The sequence below is a fragment of the Pholis gunnellus genome, assembly GCF_910591455.1.
Source record: "Pholis gunnellus genome assembly, chromosome: 3".
NCBI lineage: Eukaryota > Metazoa > Chordata > Actinopteri > Perciformes > Pholidae > Pholis > Pholis gunnellus.
Window position 1 is genome coordinate 22,978,077 of NC_136529.1, and position 19,999 is coordinate 22,998,075.

The window sequence follows — 19,999 nt, forward strand, 5'->3', positions numbered from 1 at the left end:
GGGAATGGCATTTAATCAAATGGGATTGCTTTGCTTTGAGAGCCATATTTTATGATCTTACGTGAGACACACCCACCGCTGACAAAAGAATGATCATGTCCACAGGCTTATCCAGACACATTTGGTATCACATGAAAGCATTCGTCGCATCAAATTAAAAAGGAGGATTAAAAAGGAGACAAAAGTATTTGACAGGTAAACGATCAGGTGTGTCAACGATTGTCCCGGGTCATGACAGCTCTTTTCAGAGCATCCCCTCTGGTTAACGCATGAAAGTGAACGTTCTCCACATCTCAAGAGACAAACATTGCCAAGCAGCGGAAGCACGTTGCTAAGAGAGAGAGAGAGAGAGATAGAATGAGAGAGAGAGAGAGAGAAAGAGAGAGAGAGAGAGAGAAAGAGAGAGAGAGAGAGAGATAGAAAGAGAGAGAGAGAGAGAGAGAAAGAGAGAGAGAGAGAGAGAGAGAGCTGGGGTACGTGTTAACCTAAGAGAGATGAACAGCCCCAGCTGTGAGAAGATTCATCGCTGCATCTATCAGCGATTCTGGTGTCTGCCAGTTATTTTAGAACTTGACACAACTTGGATCTTGGAGGAGGATTGTCTTCCTGCCATGTTTTGACAGGGTGAAAGTAGCAAGCTGATATTACACAACTCAAACAGCCCATCATTTAAAAAAGAACGTGGCTTATGCTTCCTTGTTGGTTTGATTTCAGTGGGCTTTCTTGTGCTGCTGCACATGCAAATTCTAAAATTCGTCATAAATATACATTTAAGCACGTCTAAACCCTTGAAACAAAAAGTCTTGCTGGTGAGAGGGCACGTGAGAGGACAACTTGCATCACAGCAGCATTGTTCCTGATGACCGCAAACAGCCGGATCTCTCACTGTCACACGCAACAAGTGTCCCATTTTTAACTAAGAGCACCCAACAGGTGCAAGCTCAACAGAAGTCGTATTTATAGTTTCTTTCGGAAACGAATAGGTCAAAACTGGCTCAAATTCACTTGACTTATTTCCACATGCTCCTGCGAAGCCAATGAGTCCTAAGGTGCCTTGGAGATTAACCCGCAAACACAAACACATGACTGAGCTTTCCCGTGGGCTGGCGGCCCCAGTGGTGTCACTGAAGAGTTAATTCCACAGTGCATTCCATCCCCACAGCGTGTCATTAAAAGCGCCGCATCTCACCTATAACCACCATTTATCCCTCCGCCGCTAATTAGTTACGATCAATTACCTTTACTCAATGCTGCTTCCACGTTTAAGAAAACAGGAAGACCTGCTTATTCATTACTGCTCTTTTGCCAGTCTTTTAAATATTCCCTCGGGTTGGTTTCACTAGCTAGGTGCTTTATTTTATGGCGGGGAGGCCTCCATTTAAAAGCCATCCCTCACTACGAGGGTCCAACACGTGACAGAGGTGGCCGCTGGGACCCCCTTGAACCCCTCTCTGGTCGCTCACTATGACGGAAAAAAGGTTAACTGGCTTAATTACAGGCCTTTAAAATAGCAAACACTCGTCACAGTTGAGCTGCATTGCTGAGCTCAGTCTGACAGAGTTATGAGCAGAAGAGATGAAACACTGCAAAGGTGGCTGATGACATCAGTCATTACCTGAGGCGGAGTTGGGAGGTTTGTTCTTGCAGCAAAGGCGGCAGGAAGACAACCGCAACGGTGACAAATGGATGGATGGCAGCCTGATTACACACCAGTGGAGCTGAACTCCAGCTAAATGACAGAATATGGGCGCGTCCAACAGTGTACAGTTACTGACGGGACTTTCTACCCTGGAAACAAACTTCTTCTACGCTTTCTGCAACTCCGTTCCTCAGCGAGCACCCTAGCTGTCTTCAATTTCCTCCCTGGAAGGTAAAACATAAGCACGTCAACACTGGGAAGATGGTAGACAAGTGGGGGTAGAACCTGATCCACACTGTGGCCCATGAGAGAGACTTTGGATGTATTCAGAGCTTGGAGGGAAAGACGTAGGAGTGAAATCCAAGCCTGCATCTCTTCCTCTCTCTGTCCCCCTTTTCTCTGTCTCACCCTCCCTCTGTCAGAGCGGTTCATCTTGGACTCCGGACCCGTTTGTCTTCTCGGAGAAAGGAAATGCAAAGTAGGCTGCTCCGAAACTCTGGGAAACGCCACAGGACGTCCCAGGGGGACGAAATTAAATACCTCCACTAAGATCCACACAGTAAAGTGGCAATAAAGTATTCATTAACTCCCCCCCCCCCATTGAAGGCTTGAGCAGGAAAACAAGCAACTGAGTTAATAAGTCAAACACAGACTTAGCGCACTCATCTCAGCTGAAGATTTACAAAACAATGAGAGGAGCTCAAGAGCGTGTACGTCCTGCTCAGACAAGCAGGGAGATCAGAGAAGCAAAGACGGGGGACGGGGGGTGATTGAACAAAGTAAGCAACATTTGGGCATTACCAAACAGTTTCACGAACAGTATCCCTAATACTCGTAATCCTTGTGCTTTCACATTGCAACACATGGCCCACTACTGGTTTGGCAGCATGCCGAGCTGGAGCGCAGGATGTAAACATTCTCTTCTTGACTTTCATTTTCCCTCCAATGCGAGGACCTCATTTTTCACCTCCATTCTGGGCCTCTGTCCTTCCTTTATAGCTCCACAGTGGTGCTCCTTGGACCTGGACTGAGAAATCTATAGGCGGCACAGAGAAAGGCCTGCGGGACGCTGGGCGCCGCATTCATTGACAAAAAAAGGCCCAAAAGGCCTAATGCCCGTTTGACGCCCACCCCCAGGTCTCCCAGAATGCGTATGAACTTCTGTGAATAAGAGGCAAACCTACACAAAACCCCCTGCGGCTAAAGGTCCTTCACAGAGGGAAGAGTGTGTGGGCGATGCCAAACAACAACAACAACAAGGAGAGTTGCATGCCAGGGTTCCTCTTTTTCACTCCTCCACCAATCAAGAGGCGCCGCCGCAGGAGGGGGCCTGAAAGGATGGGCCGCTGACATAAAAACGCCCGTCGGGGGGTCACCGCTGGCCCTGGCCCGGCCTCAATGGATGTAAATGAGAGTCCATCCCCACACATTGCAATTAACACCTACTCCACCAACAGGCAGCTGATTTGGAAATCTCCAAATCAGCATTTCAAAACCACGCCACTACAAAGGCATCAAAGTGCACGCATTGTGACATGCCTGAGTGCTCTTATGGGCTAAACTCTTCAGTGTGTCTTCGAAACAGCCTCGTTCACCACCCCCCTTCCCCCCTTACAAAAGTGGAATAGTATATGACCTCATCACTGACCAGATGAGGAGGTGGGAAGCGGGGACAAATGTGCTGAAAGGATTGGAATCGGAGGGTTGGGTGAAATGCTGACTGCAATTTACTCTCATCACGATTCAGTGAACTCTGAAACAATGGCCAGTGTAGCCTGTAAACTTTTTTTTTTTTTTTTTAATGTTTTTGTTATATAAAACGAAGGTCAAAAAGGATAGAGGGTGTCTGTGCGCTGTAAAGATTTCTGATATTGGGCTATATAAATAAAATTGACTTGAGTTATTGGCACGACACCATGTTACCTTAACTTCTGTAGTCAGTATTTCTTTCATAAAACAAAGATTTAGTGCAAGTCAACTGTAAATAACTTTTTTACTTTAACTATAATACCTTTTGGTTTCCTAAAAATCTTGTGACACTACAGCTGATCCAAACATATGCTTCTTACTTTTATAGCCCAACTAATTCTGATGGGATAGAATTCACACTGTACCATTTTGTACACTAAATCATCCCACTGGACACATTTTTTCAAGTGAAGAAAATGTTCAAATGTTGGAAACTGGAAACAAACAACTTGCGTCTACGTTTTTGCCGGCTGAATGCACAGTCCATGCATATGTGCAATATGTCTGCAGAACAAACATTCAGCTGTGCATGCAAAATGCAGTGCCTTTCATTTGTGCGTGATCTGCCAATGACACACAGTTTATTTTTTCCGCCTCATTCTGAGGTTACGGTACAGTGCACCATCTCAGTCACGGTGTATTTACTGTAGACCTCAAAGAAGAGAGGTCACATTAGAGGGCCAGAGTCTTTGAGGCAGCAAGATGCATCTGAAACTCAATCCCCCACTGACAGAGGGTGAGAAATTATGTTGAGGTTGTAGATCAGAGGGGAGGGCAGTGGCCTTGACCTCTTCAGTCCGACTCGTGGCCCCCCACTTGACCTTTCTGAAAAGCTCCCATATACTTAACGTCTTCAGGGATCCACACATGCATAGAGACGCACTTTAAGCACTTGCACTCATATTTATTGTTCGGAAGAACACCTTCCATATAAAATAGGTCTATGTAATAATACCATTAACTTCCACGTACAATCCCAGCCTTAGTGGATCAACATCAGCCTTTAAATGATCTGTATGTACATGAAAGGCCAACTTGCCTATCCAGAGTAACATACAACAGTGCAATTTGACAACAGATTGTCCATTTACGAAAAAAGTGAGATGCATGATAATCGGATCTAAGGAGACAGTAAGGAAGTCTTTCGACAGCAACTAATGTGATTCAGAGAACCTACAACCGCTGAAAGGGAGTGACTCTGCATGCTCAGATCAGAGCGCTGTAACCATTTGAGAGCCGGAAGGTAAGAACGAGAGTGAACAAGTGATGACTTGGCTTTTCGTAGCAAAGAGCGAACCAGGCGTCTTCTTGTACCTCATGTGGAGCAGGGAGGGGGCGGTGTGTTGAGTAGAAGTACGAGGGTGCATATCCTTTCAAAGACTGGTATGCCAGCTCTGGGCTTTGAATATGATACGAGCAAAATACGGACAGCCAGTGGAGCCAGTGGAGCCAGTGGAGGGAGGTGATACTGGGAAAATGTGCAGAGGTGGAAGACAAGGCAGTTTGACCAGTTCTTGTACAGTATGGAGCACTTTGACGGGGGGGGGGGGGGGGCTGCAAGAGAACTGCCGAAGCCCGGAAGGAAGAAGACTAAAACTTGAATACCATTCACATTTTCATGCACCAAATATTAAAGGCATTTCCTTTTCTGATGTCAGACAATATAAGTTATCTTTGAGTAGCTAAATGGTGGACAATGGGGCTTAAATCACCCCTGAAAGAAGACAAAGAAGTCGATCACATTCTAAAGCGTAAACCTTTTATGAAACTTGGGTGCAGGTTTGAGCTGGATCCACGAAAGTGTCTAATCCGCCTGGACCATTATTCTACCTGACACCTTAATCTGCCACAAGAGAAACACTAGCGCTAAGAATATACAGTGTTCAGGCCCAGCGGCACTGCAGAGATAAAGCCAGTCTGAGTCCTCAACCTGTTTATCCAGTCCCCACTAATACCCTGTTTTCACAGGTGAGAAAAGACACCAAATCCCACAGGAAGTCTTAATTATGCCACCTAGAAAAAAAGGAACCAACCTTGAAGCCTGGCAGGTGTGCTAGATACCAAGTCGCAGGCTCAGATTGAGCAATATGTCGAGCCTGAGAACGCTGCATCGTTACGTGTTAACAGTTTCCTGAACAAAAGGGTGGTCTAATAACAAAAGATGGCGAGTGACAGCCTTCTCCACATCACTGAAAAGATTCATTGAGTTTAATCGCACGTGAGCGGGCTCCCATGACATGGTCTCCAGCTACCATAGCACAAAAATTACTGTCGTATTCGTTGGGTTTGACCATGTGGAATCATTTACAGCTCCAACATGTTATACTACGTATATACTACGCGGACATAATTGCGTCAGCTCTGCTCTACTTGTAATTGTTCTGCAGCTTTGGCCATTTCATGTAAAGCTGGTAAAAAAAAAAAGAAAACAGCAAACTTATAAATGTAGTTCCATAAATAAAAACACACATTGGAGATGTTGCATAGGTGGGGAGAAAGTGATTCACGGTATCTGGACAATCTGGCTGGTATTTTCCAGTCCGGTGAAGAGAGGTAGTGGGGGGGGGGGGGGGGCAACCGGTGCAACAACATGCCTGTGAAAGACAAGACGGACAGACAACACTGGGTCCTCAGTCTTTTCGAGAGACGATCTTGGTTTCCCCGGAGGTCAGACACTGACAGAGCCCGTAACCCGACGCAGGAGGCTGTTCCACAGGTGAAACCCTGACCAAAGAGGGGAACACCCCGCTCTCAACACAACACACATCCCTCTTTCTGCAGACGCTAAAAGAGAGCAGGCCTTCCACGCAAGGAATCCCAAACACCCCGGGCCCCCGTGCATTTACTGCCGTTCCCATGCCAGGGGAAAGAGAAATGAGCAAGAGAGGAAACCAAGCATCCAAAGATGAATCGCTATATTTGGACGGCACTCTGTCACCTTCAGTTTCCCTTAGCCCACAATAATCCCCCGGAGGTGTACATGAGCCTTGTTACCTGCTAACACGTACAATACATCCAGCACCGATTGGCCCGATGTTGGAGAATTAGGACACAAGCAGTGCTACTATTTCCTTTGTTTTAATCAAACATTAGGACCACCCAAACCGCCTGCGATACATTTTACGACCTCACCACCATATGGCCTGAGAATCAGGTTGAGCGAGGTGCCAAGTGGCGCTATTCTATAACACTCAAGCACAATGACTCGATTCATCGGCCGTCATAAAGAAAGGGTTGTGTGTGTGTGTGTGTGCGTTTAACAACCATGGGAAGGAGAGAATAAAACAGATATTCCATCAGCGCCGGGTGGGAGGCGCAGACAGCGCTGATGGTTGGCGGACACAGCAACGAGATGACACTGTGACCGCGACTTTTTTTTTGCAGAGGGAAGATGGCAGCATCAGAAACGGACACGAGATTACTGCTGGATCCAGGGGCAATGTGCTGAAAGGTGCCAACAGGCTCGTCTTTTTTGAGGAATATCACACGTCCGTCCCACACATACACCTGACAGGGAGAGAGGGGTGAGAATAGGCGCAGTAGTGCTTTCTATAATATCGATGCACATGGATGACAGATTAGGACACTCTAGGGTGAATTGCAAAGCTTTATGGAGACGAATTTGGGCCACATTTAAATGCAAATACTTTATATAATTGTTGCGTTGGGAACATGCTCAAATGAAACGCAAAACTTTGGTGTGGATTCATTGCTATGCCGCCTAGCATAGAGTGGAGTTTTCTTTAAAAGCAATAAATGCAATGAGTTTGTTTCAGAACTGTATGAAGCTCACATTGAAATAACATCCACATAGGTTTATTCAATTCCAGTGGTGCCGTGCTTTAATACCAAAGTGCACTGTCGCCTTTTTTTCCTCTCCAGTTGTCATCTTCTTTGTATTCTAATGGAAACAATGTACCAACTGGTCCGGAAATAAAATGCAATCATGGTCCCATCAGTCATCTGCCCAATAGGGAACATTTATGTAAAAGTGGCTCACAGGCAGATAGCTAATCGATCCCTGATTCCTGCCCTGTCAACCTGAAACCATTGGACATATCGACATTTAATAATAATGTAGATATTTAACCTTTTACCTCTGACTAGATAATCATCCACGCCCCGAGTTTGGACGAGGGCCGCGGCCCCGTTAACGATCGCATATCATTTTAGCACAATAGTTGCATGATTTTGATTAAAATGCAATGAAGAGCACCTTGAAAGTTAGAGATATGCAGCTATGCGTTCAGAACCTAGCTTTGTCAAAGAGATAAGTGCATGTCAAAGTGGGCTACATTCATTTCTGACATGAATATAGGCATGTGTGCCGCGCATGAATTTTACATTGATCCACAGTGATCCACAGTTAAATGTGCCACAAATTGGGTTCTCCCAGACACAAACACACACACACACGTTAGGTAGAAGGGATCGCAATTCTTAGGTCATGTGCACTACATTGAAGGATTAAGACTGTTCCTGGAACTCAGACTAGACCTAACACCACAGCCTCCCTTTTTGCTTCACTGTCATATTTCAAATGTTATACACATTTACGGATGGCTTCGAGCCAACCGGAGCCGGCTAATAAAGTGACACTCCTGAAAGCTGGATCGCAGCAGAGTGCACGCTGTGCCGGACCGAGCTGCGTTTGCACCTAAGCCGCTGTCACCACCCTGCCGGCTGTGTTCAATGGTTAACCACGGTGCTGCAAATGACTGCTGCGTCCCTGCTGAAGGAGAGGAGAGTTTTACACTAAATATAACCTGGCTTAGCTGCTGTGGAGGGAAGCTGAGGTCTGGGACCAGGCCAAAGTAACAGTGGTTTTCAATGCTTTGTCAGTCATTACTTTGCTGCCGCGGGGATATATGGACTCAGACCTCACAAACTAATTAGAGATCACAGTCGAACATCAGCGGCGGTGCCAGGCTACAGGGGCAGTGGTTTCGCGGCTTCTGCTTGTGGTTCGCCAACGCTGCGATATTAAAATTAGGGCGAAGGTGTGCCAGCATGTTTGAGGTATCCCGCAAATTAGATGGCGGCTAAACAGGAAGTTATCTGTGATAATCACGTTGCATTAAACTTTATAACCACATTATAGTTGCTCAGGCACACAGTCAATATTGAGTAAACACTCGACTCCCAACCTGGAAAAATGCAAGCTGTCATAGCTAATCAGGTCAGCGCTGATAACAGCGCAAGTGACCTCTGACCACCAATGTGTACCTCTGGAGCGCACAGAAGAAAGTGGCCACTGGAGTGCATTGTATGAACGGCAGTAATAACGGCTTAAACATTTACTAGTATAAGTGACGGAACGGCAGTGATGGGGCAAGCCCAGAGATGAACTGATAGCAAACTGTTGACTAATCACAACAACTACCTCACTTTTAAGATGCTTTTTAGCTAAAATGTTCAGATTTAATCCTCATCTGTTGTTATTCCTGGGCATTAAAATAAAAAAATAACTACAGAACATAACTACATAAGTAAAGCATAACAAGGGCCAACACATATCAGAATGCCTGGCATTTAACCCCAAAGGAGAGTCTCTGACCCTCTACGCTGCCACCCACTCACACAAATGCACTCACCCACACCCACCCGCACACACCCGATATAGACTAAAGACTTTGCTGAGGAGTAAAAATAGGAGACTGCTGTTAGCCCTTCACGGGAGGGCGTGCAGATGAGAAATATCTGGAATAATAACGGGCCAGAGCTGCTTCCTTTCACCGCCACCTGCCCCGGCGGCGGTCGGTGAGCTCGCATGTTATTGTGGCAAAGTTGACCCACACTCTGGTCTCGTCCGTGTGGATTTGGCCTCGTACGTAGGGTGGAGGAGGGGAGCGAGCGAGCTGTAATCCTTATGATGTTGTGGCATTTAATAAAGGACTCTTCCTTTGTACTGACGAAGCGTAATTCCATTTGCTGTAGTTGTCAAAGCAGCCGTTTCATATTTCATTAACACCAAGTGAGTAAAAGGCAAAATGGGCACTGTGTTAATTCTCACACGGCCTTTGTGGCACAAGACACGGCTCCGCCCTCACCAGTAGATTACGTCTGCGTGGCTTTTCAAAGAGAAAATTTACAGTGGTGGAGATTCTTGACCCTGTGCCTCTGTTTATTCTGAACCAATGTTTACCTGCTGTCTGTTTATCTAAGCAGGCTGAGAAAAGCCCCTGTTTAAAGAGCTCTAACATGTCACCAGAGGCTTCCAGTTGCAAGTTGGCTCTTCCATGTAAACAATTGCATATAAAGCTTGGGCAGCGCCTTGATTCGATTTTGAATGGGCTGTAGTGAAATGATGTTTTTTGTGAGTGAATTAAGTCGTGGCAGCCCAGATGAGGCAGAGGTTTATGTGTGGTATAGGGCCTGAAACAGCAGAGCCATAAGCATGGATTTAGATTGGGATCTTCTTTATGCATGAACTCAAATATGTCAAGGAGGGTATGTGGGCCAACAGCAGCAATGTTGCACTCTTTGCGAAACTCTGCATGGCAAAACTTCCCCCCGAGGGTGTTTTGTTCGTTCAGAAACTGTACCTCACAGTGTGACACAAAAGCAGGAATCTAAAAAAACAACAACCCTGCACATATAAATCAGTCGACCTCTTAATGGATTTACGCCACAAAGGCACTTGCATGACTTAGGAGTCTCACGGAGAGACGATGCTCTCACACAACCCTTTCACATGTTAATTCGGTATTTCACTTCACTGATGGACAGCTTTAAAACATGGGCTGATTTGGCGGCACTGCGTTTGAACGGCTTTACTTTATTCTACAACTTCCCTCCTGTACACAAAGAACAATCAAGCTCACTTATGTAAACACTAAAATGGCTCCAGAGAACTTACGGAAATTATTAAAAACAAAAAAAGCGACTGCAACGACTAGTTGATTAATCCATTAGTCAAAGACGGAAAAGTATTTTGACTGTTGATTAACCATTTTAGGATTTTATCAAGCAAAACGTCCAAACATTCGCAGGCTCCAGCTGCCCAAATGTAAGGATTTGATGCCTTAAACTTAAAATAGTTATTTTTTTAAACTGTTGGTTGAATAAAAGAAGCAGTCTGGATACATCGCCTTGATCTGTGGGACATTCTAAACAGACATCTTTCACTAAAAACAAGAAAGTAATTAGCCAACAGTACAATTGGCAGATTAATCTATAATTAAATGAATCTTTAGTTGCAGCCCTACATTCAATAAATTCAAGAGGGAAAAAGCGTTGTGATGGACTTTGGGTGTGTGTTGACTCAAACTAGCAGCTTCCCAGCAGTTCCAGCTCGACCATTTGATACGACTCCTCTCTTAGGGGGGGGGTTGCTGGCGACAGCAGTCTTGTCTCAACTAACCTTCAAATATCAACTCATTATCTACGGCGGATTTGCTTTGCTCCCTCTCCTCATTCTATCAACCACTCAGTTCTCATTTGACATTGGTAATCAATGTCAGATGAGACATTGATTACCAATGTAATGTGTTTGCTGTCGGAATGGAGGCAGACTTCTTTCTTTCTTTGCAAACTCAGCTTACTAGAAAACATGATAAGCCTGAACAAAGTCTACTTCCACGGTTTATCCCTCAGACATTGCGAACTCTAATCTTATTGAAATGTGTCTAGGTATTTTCCCCTCATGTCCTTTCAATACTTTGACTCAATACCACAGAAGGCGGTGTTCTCCCCGTCATAAAAGCTGTGCACGCTGCATGAAACCAAGCAAAGCAATTAGGTCCCCTGATTTACTCTACCTGCTTTAATAGGGAAGTGAGGGCCTCCCAGATGGAGGTCATGGTTCTGAACCTCGCTCCTCAGCTACCGAGTTAATCAGTTTGGAGCATGTGTTGAGCTCGACGCTGAGAGAAACATGCGGCTTTACGGCTGCAATTTAACTTTTTCTTCACAGCACGACTCGCCGCCATAACGATCCATAATAACAAACAGGGGACTGATAATTAATGCATTCTTTTCCTCATTAAAAAAAACACCCTGCATTTTCTGTCGACACTCGTCGTCACAACTGCGTTCCGCTGAAGTTGCTGCTCGGAGGCAATCTGCAATCCCGAACAGCTCAAGCAAAAACTTAACACATCATGGTGCATCAGGGGAAGTGCAGCCGGCTTGCCAAGGTAAGGACTACATGGGCCTCTCAAAAAGCAATTAAGGGAGAGAGAGTCATAATATTGAATGGAGAAGGGGGGTGCATTCCTCTGAGAGAGGCAGCAGCAGTAGACTGTGAAATTCATATTGACTGGAGAGGCAAACACACACACACACACACACACACACAGGTAAACAGGAGAGCCAAGCTCTTTTTTTCCCCACTTTGCTTGTCAGCCAAAGAACAGCGGCTGTAGTCCGCTGCTTTCAAATATATTTCTGGTGAGTTCAGCCATCCAAAAGATGCACCTATGCAAAAGCGGCTCACAGAAAGTCTTCTGCTCACAGAAAATAAAACAGCACAGCTCTCTGAACACAACACAGCGTTGTGTGTAGAGGACCGACTAAAACGATATTTGGAAAATTAAAAAAAAATCTAAAAACTGCTGAGCTCTGGATGTGCATTCACTGATGTGGTAAATCCCACTTGATTAAAGCAAGAAAACGCCTTCGACAATGAACTGTGCCAGTCCACTTAATTAAGTCAACTTGCACTAGGGAGCGCTGGGAAATGGAAAGCAAAGCAAACAGGGGCGCTGCTGCTCGCCCGCCCGCCCGCCCGCCCTTGCCTTCTTTCTGGATGCTAATCAAAAGGCTTGATCTCCGAGCAGGACAGGCCTCGGGGACGTCGCTCTGCTTGGCTGATCCTGGCAATTTGCTCTTGATAATACCGTCCTCTCACCCCCCCCCCCCCCCCCCCCCCCTCCCACACACACACACACACACACACACCCTGGAACCCCGGCAACCCATCTCACCCAATCTGTGCGGCTATTGGAACGCACAAACACAACCCACTAAAGCTCACGTCTGCCTTCACCAGGGGGAATAATCACATAATGGTCCAGAGAGTTATTACATGCTCTTTATTTTCCCGTCTCGCTCTGCGGCTCCAATTTAGGGATTCCACAATAAAGATAATTGAAGATAAAGACGCCGCTTTTGATCGACAAAAACAATAATCATGTATATTGTTTCAAGTGGAGTGCGAACAAGAAGCGCACGATATCTTCAATATGGGCATCTGCTCAGCTGCTGCTTGTGTTTTTTAATTGTTTGTACGATACATGCCAGTGGAAAGCATCTGGTGGTTATTACAACGCCTGGAGGTCTGAGGAAGGGGCAGCAAATAAGAATTGCATGATTTGTTTGCGGGTCTGCTGCGAGGTGTAACGCGAGAGTCTGGGGATGCTGCGAGTTCCTCCTCTGCAAAAAAAAACCCTCAGCACTTACCAAAGCCACAACCGCTCCATTTACTGTCAAGTCATCAGCCACACAATGAGCCAACACACAGGAGAGTTTAGAAAACCGGCACAGAATTGGAAGAGTCGGAACACCAGGAAAGAGAGGCAGGTGGGAATAAAAGAGTGGAAGATGAGGTTCAGGTTCCTACCTTTGAAGGAGATGAAGACGCGGGGTGCGGCCAAAGGGTCATTGCTCAATGGGTTCCCGAGAGCGAGGCCGGACAGTGCCAGGAGGGCGTGGAGCGTCCACAGACCGTCCAGCTGCATGGTCGACCAACCTCCAGCGGCACACCAAGAGCGTTTTATGTTTTCTTTTTAAAATCTCTGCAGGGACAAAAACAAACACGTGAGAAGAGAAGATGCGTTCTCAACTCTAAGCTGCAAAAAAAACAACAATCTGCCACAAGAAGTCTTTTATTCATTTATGTGACGTGTCAAATAAATGGCTCCCAGGGGCCCCATGATCCCTGTGAGTTTTGGCGATGCAGCGCTGAGGTGTGGGGATTACACCCAGATCTCTGGGAGCTTCACAACCAAACTAATGGAGACGGGCCAAGCTTTTAGAGATGTGTGCACACTTCCATTTGGGAAGAATTATGCTTGGTTTTTTTCAGAGTGTGTGTGTGTGACAAACTGATGGAAAGGGCACGCTGACTCTAGTAAGAGAAGCTTTTCTTCTTCTGCTCCTCTCCACGCACCCAAAACACATTCCTACGTCATGACACCATACGTGTGTGTGTGTGTGTGTGCTGCTCTGTAATTATAGCTTCACCTAACAGCGGGTTGTACCACGACCTCTAGAGAAAGAGACAACGTTGTGATTGGTGCAATCTCAAATAAAATATTAACTTCTTGCTAAAAAAGGGTTTACAAATGATGACGGGCTCAAACGCTCACTGGAACAGTTTAACAAGTCTTCCAAACAATGCAGCAGTGGTCATCAATGAAGTCCCCAGTTAATGAATGATAGACGCCAGGGAGTAACCACAATGATCCACACATCTGTCACAAATCATCAGCAAAGACTTGTCTAACAGGCCACCTCTGGCCCTTGGCCATCCTCCATCAAATCCACTCTCGGCCCATTTAATCATCTCTAGCATGTTGCCACTTGTCTGCATGTTGAACTGTTTTTTTTATACCACACTCTATTCCCCAAACAGCAGCCTGACCTCACTGATTGGACACGAAGTTCTTCTCCGCATGTTTCGACAACAAACACTGGACATTTAGAAACGGGTCTCCATCTCAAACGCACCTTTTGGAGACGTCCGCAGAGCCAAAGGGTCCTCAGACCGGCCGGCTGAGGTGGATTTATGAGCATAACCCAGCTGTTTAAACCTAGTTGTTTACTGGCAATTTGTTAACCATCCAGCTGTTTATTCTGAGACAGAGGCCAAGCACTTCACACACGCAGATGAAATCAAACACTGGCACTGCTCGCAAATGTCCCAGATGAGACTGAGAGACACAGAGTCCCCTCACTTTAAACATATCTCAAGTAATTTTGAGTCGTGAAAATAAATGTAATTTGGCAAAAAAAAGGGCGTTTTATGGAGAATAATTTAAATCCATCATGCTTGTCCAAACTGCTTCATACCTACACAAGATTTCCCACCCTCCACTGATGCTCTCAGCTTCTTCATTGTTTGCATCTACAAGTTATTAACCGTCACATGTTGGGCAAATCTAAAGCAACTATTTAACTTCTAGTGAAAGGCAAAAGCTAATAACCGCAAGTCAGGTCGGTGGCAACATTAACGCTCCCCCTGAATCCTGCTGGTTTATACAGAGGACAATAAATATGAACTTACAAAAACACAGATCATTCATCATATTTCACAACAATAGGAGTAGAAAACCTCCTCCCCCAGAATGAATTCAGAAAAAAAGACAATGAAAACAACATCAAGCTGTGTTAATATATTCCCATCACAATGTTCTTCGGCAGTGAAGAAAAATGAGAGAAATAGGTTCAATGTTGCTGTATGATAGAGACTGTAATCTGTGTGTGACAGACTGCCAGCCTTGGCCACACATGGACGACAGAACTGTAAACAGTCTGGTGTGGTATTAGAGCGCACGGTAAACTGAATAGCAATTCAAAAGATAGTAAGAATGATTCATGTAAGGCTTTGATCTATTATAAATTATCAGCCATGATTAGCCATTTCTGTTCAAATGTTCATAGGAGAAAACAGTCGTTGGAACATGCTGCAAATACAATAAGAAATAAAAAATAAAAAAAAGCGTGCAGCTGCAGACAGGTACGCTTTTTTAAAGCATCAATAATAAAGCAGGCTAAATAGAAAATATTACGCAAAACGCAACAGTACAATCAGGCTTACCTTGTTGTCACAGCTTTCCGAATACAACTTCAGATCCAACCATGCAAGTCATTGAACAAAACCAATTCCAACAGATCGGTCACTTTCGTCTCCAAGTTGAAATCAATAATAACAATAGAAAATCCCGGTGCTGCTGCTGCTGCTGCTGCTGCTGCTGCTGGTGGACAGTCCCTGCTCAGGAGCGCGGTCTGTACCTGTGCACACTGCGTGGCCCCGGAGTTTGTCAGAGCACAATAAGAGAATAAAAAAAAGAAAATGAAAAAAAAGACAGAGAAAATGTTTCTCTAGTACAATCTTGCGCGAGACCGCGAGGCGAGGAGATATCGTCGTCACACGAGCACAATCAACATCTCGTGTAGGGGGGGGGGGGGGGGGGGGGTGAAAATAAATAAATAAAAGCAGTTGGAAACAAAGTCCCTGCGGTGTAGAGAGGTCCAGGCACGCAGCGTGTGCTCCTCTGGAAAGTTGGGCGCTCCTGACTGTAGGGAGGCAGGGCGCTAGCAGGTGGATGCAGAGGCCCGTTTGACTTAAACACACCCACAGGGCGGGCAGCGCCGAGCCGAGCCGCCCATCAGCCAGCCGGGAGGAGACGTGATTTACTAGCGTGTTGTAGCGCTGTTGTGCTGTCACAGGAGGGGGAGGAAGAGAGGGAAAGAATGGATCATCCGCATTCTACTGTGCACTAGATGATGTTTATTATTACATTAAGTGCAAAAAGTTGCAAAATTGTCGAACCACTTTCTAGTAGGGCGACCTTTATGTGCTTATAAGGTGTTAATAATTGGATAATAATTAATGGTTAATAATGAATTATCTTTATATATTAGTTACAGTAACAAGGAAAAAGTTTTGGTTGCCAAGTTGTGAAAAAAAACATTGGTAATTGGCAATAATGCAGATTATAATGCAGATCCATGTTTGTCATCTTTTCTCACATAGTAATCCACAGAGCCTGCCGTTATGCATGTAATAGCTAATTAATAAATCATTTTAATCATCATGAATTTAGTTGATGGCAGCCTGCCGCCCTTTTTCTGAAATAAGTGCTAATGCTCCAACCGATTAAAGGAAATTTCCACAACCTGGCAGCCGTCTTATTCGTGACTTATAACTGATATGTGAATTATTTACAAAACATTATTATATACAGTGGTAATTCAAATTAAAATGTATGTCACATATAACCCATATGAGCACATTTTTAAAGCCAATCATCAGATGCAGGTTGTTTATGAGGTTTACTGAGCGGATGCAGCAGTTTTACAACATGACATTTAAACCTGCATTTCCAGATTCTTGGGCTACGGACACAAGTTGCAAAAGCCTCAACACATTGATTTAGAGTCTTGACCCTAATGTTATCCGAAACACTTTGTGGGGATGTTTGGGTTCACCTAATATTATGAGGACGTTGTTAAATAATCCCTTTCCCAAAAAAAAAAAAAGGGTGACTGGTTTCAGGCACTGATCAGACTCCTTTTTAAAATCTGATTATGATAAAATTTTGGGCAGAGCTGAAAGACGCTGAAACACCTGAGGGGATAATTCTCTGAGGTTTGTCAACACGAGCGACCCCATTCAAATTACACTTTGTCATTTGATCAATTGTGATACAAAAACATTGATTATAGCAGATTTAATGGGCTGAATGGTGTTCAGCTACAGAATCAATGAGAAGTACACACTCCATATGTCGCATAACAACACCAGTCGTAAACTGTTTAGGGAAAAGGAAGAGAACCATTACTAGTTTTTATTCTTAACATTAATAATTATATTAATTATCAGTTTATTATGCTTTGGATTCAAAGTCGTAAGAGAAAAAACAGCTGCTGTGTGAATGTATAGACAGGTCTCCAAATCCCTTCTACAGCTGCTAGAGTACTATAGTTCTGTTATTCGCAAAGGGGGCGTTTGCTTGCTTTGAATCAGTCGCCTGTATTTCCATCTTCCATCGCTGTGACAACCAGCGAGTTACCATCTGCCACCCACACATGAGGTGTGGAGGGAAGACGTTCAGCAGGATTTGGCTTAAAGGGATGCCTGCATGTGTCCTTTTTCTCTCAATCAACAAGTGAGAGGCTTTAAAATAAATCCTTTTTTTTTCACGAGTTCACTTTTACCTATACCTGAGTTATACTTTCCAAAGTGTGTGTTATAAAGAAGATAAAATAACTTTAAAAGTTTCATTATACAAGTTTATTACAGCATTGCATTCATTTAACTCCGGTGAATATTTGACCTCCCGAGTCCATCTTGGCCACTTAGAGCACAGACAAAGTAATGATTGCTGGGTCCACCTTATCAGAAATTGAAAGTGTTATCTTGGTTATGTACCCATTGATTCGAAAAAAAAGGATGAGGCGTGTCATTCATTTTAATGGTACACGGAAAAGTCGATTAAAATGCTTAATTTGCCCCTCTATTCAAACACTGATTGGGCGCTTCAAAGCCGCCGAGTTACCGCCTGTGAACATTTTCTAAAGCTCATTGAGAAAATTAAACATTTTTCCCGTTTTTAATCATATTCCATTCAAAGTCCTTTCCCACCTGCATTATCTGCCCCTCATCCAATCTGGAGCTTTAAATTGTCATGCGCTCGATTCACCGTGAAGCCCGTCTGGGAGTTGGAGAGAAAGTCTGCGAGGTGTTTGGCTCAATGCGGTCAAAACAAGCTGTCCTGCTCAACTTTTCTTCCACATGAAGTCACGACGGTGGCACCGTCGCTTTCACTCTGCAGTGTGGTCCAGCATGACGGTTCTTTTTTAAAGTGACTTGGCAGAGGTCAAATAGAAAAGGATCAGTTTGATGTGTCCAAGTAGACTTCTTCCTCTTCAGGACAAGTTATCTATTCAGGAAGGACACGGCAAATTTAGCCAGAAGCGGGGCCTTCAGCTTCTGCAAAGCTACACATCACTCATCCGGTCCAGTTTAATGAAAGGAAAAAAAAGCCAGCTGTCAGCCCTGATTGCCTATAGTCGATCTTTTCTGCTTGATAGGACTCCAAGGTGAGTTGTCTACATTACCCAGAAGGACCTAAGTGGGCCTTAACTGTAATATTTCAGATAAAATCTTGCCAGTGCACGATTCCAAGCCGCCGTCGACATCTATCCAAGTGGTGTATGAAGTTGTTTTAATGCTCTGCAGAAGAGCCTGCATTCCAGCTGAGACGTGAACAGTGCTTTCTGTGGGGCTCTGCCTGCAGGGCATGAACAGATGCCAGGTGTTGTGTCAGAATTTGTGATTCTTACACGGTTCCAAAGATCATCCGTATCGCAATCCCACTTTCAATGTGTGTGGAGAGATGTGACGCTCCGGTGCATGCTGCTCAGACGCTGCTTCTCGTTCCTGCATTGTGTTGAAGCGTGAGAAGTTTCAGCTTCTATCTTGGGCTGGTGAGGTGATAAATGCGATGACGAGATGTGGCTCTTTTTTCGTCTTTTTCAACATGTATTCTTCTTAGTTCTGTTGAGACTGAAATATGTGTCACAACCAGTGGGCAAATATGTTGAAGTTAGTTACTCACTACATATTACTCATTTAAAAATTATAGAAATTATTTTAATTACTTTCCTTTGCTTATGTTACTCACCCAAAGATGCCTTTAAACAATTCCTAAGCCTCCAAGTCACATCTCCTGCATTTAACACACTTAGAAATAGAAAAACAGCAGGGGAAGAAATATTTAGGTCCTTTACTTCAGTAAAAGTAGCAATACAATAATGTAAAACTGTACTTAAGTATAGATACTAAAGCATCAGCAGATAAAATGTACTTACGGTCTAAAACGTCAAATAGTTGTGTAGAAAACAATGCCCCCTGACGATGTTAAATGTAGCGCACTATATTTTTTTGATAATCATTACAGCATTAATGTACAGGTATCATTTTAATGTAGTCAAGGTGAAGCCTATTACAACTTATTTTTATACTTTTTGGCAGTTTAGTATATACAGATGCTATCGTATTTTATAACCTTTTATAGCTTGTGTTTTTAATTAAAATCTGAATCAGCAAAGTATACAGCCATCAGATAAAAGTACAACATTTCTCTCTTTGTGAAGCCGAAGTAGCCTGAGAAGTAGGAGAAAACGGACTTATTCAAATAAGGTACAAGTACCTCAAAGTTGTACTTAAGTACATTAGGCTACTTGAGTAATCCCTAGTTCACACTACACAGATTTAGCCGTCGGTTTTTGGAGCTGCCTGATAAAAAGACAGATCAGAGGCAAATCAATCCCATCACCGCTCAAACGTTATGTGTGAACTGTTTATAGATGCGAGGCAAGATGCTTGCCGGTGCATCACAGATGCATTCCAGATATCTATAACACACTGAATGATCTGCATATAGGGGAAAATTGTAAATATGTCTGGAAACAGCTTATTTTGTGATCATCAACAAACAGCACTCCATGAACTTTAAAGGTTGTGTTGTTAACTTGGCTTAAGTAGCTTATACTCTCCACCACTGTAGAAAACAGATCCTGGGGTTTAACTAGCAGCCAGCCTACAGTTAGGAAGTATTCACTGACCTTCATTCGCTACCGTTAGCTTAGCCCCAGGGCGAACCCTAACCAGTCGTAAGCAAAGCTATTGGTGGTTAGCTAGCAGCTAAAAGAACACAACATGCAAATAAGAAGATTTGTGTTACCAGGAGGCACGTTTTTCACTTTCGGTTGCTTTTTTTACTCAATGCTAACTCAAGCAAAGTATCCTCATACAATGGATCGTATGACATCTTGAGAAAAGTTACTCCTCATTTTGTGCGTTTTCCTACAAAAGCCAGCAAAACTTGTCAAGGGCAAACACATTTTGCTGCGTTATCCTACTAAGTAATGCTTTTCTGA

General features: G+C 44.3%; 1 protein-coding gene across 4 annotated transcripts in view; it reads right to left on the bottom strand.

Annotated features, from left to right (window-relative positions):
• The window catches only part of LOC306715779 (semaphorin-3F-like), a 57,150-nt gene extending 41,709 nt beyond the window's left edge, over positions 1 to 15,441 (bottom strand). For all 4 annotated transcript variants that reach the window (XM_079186255.1, XM_079186254.1, XM_079186253.1 and 1 more), the window contains exons 1-2: positions 15,150 to 15,441; positions 12,951 to 13,125 (exon numbers count right to left, since the gene is read on the bottom strand). In XM_079186255.1, the coding sequence (XP_079042381.1) occupies positions 12,951 to 13,068 (118 nt within the window). In that variant the 5' untranslated portion in view covers positions 13,069 to 13,125; positions 15,150 to 15,441. The remainder of the gene's footprint in view (positions 1 to 12,950; positions 13,126 to 15,149) is intronic.
• Between the last annotated feature and the right edge of the window lie 4,558 nt (positions 15,442 to 19,999).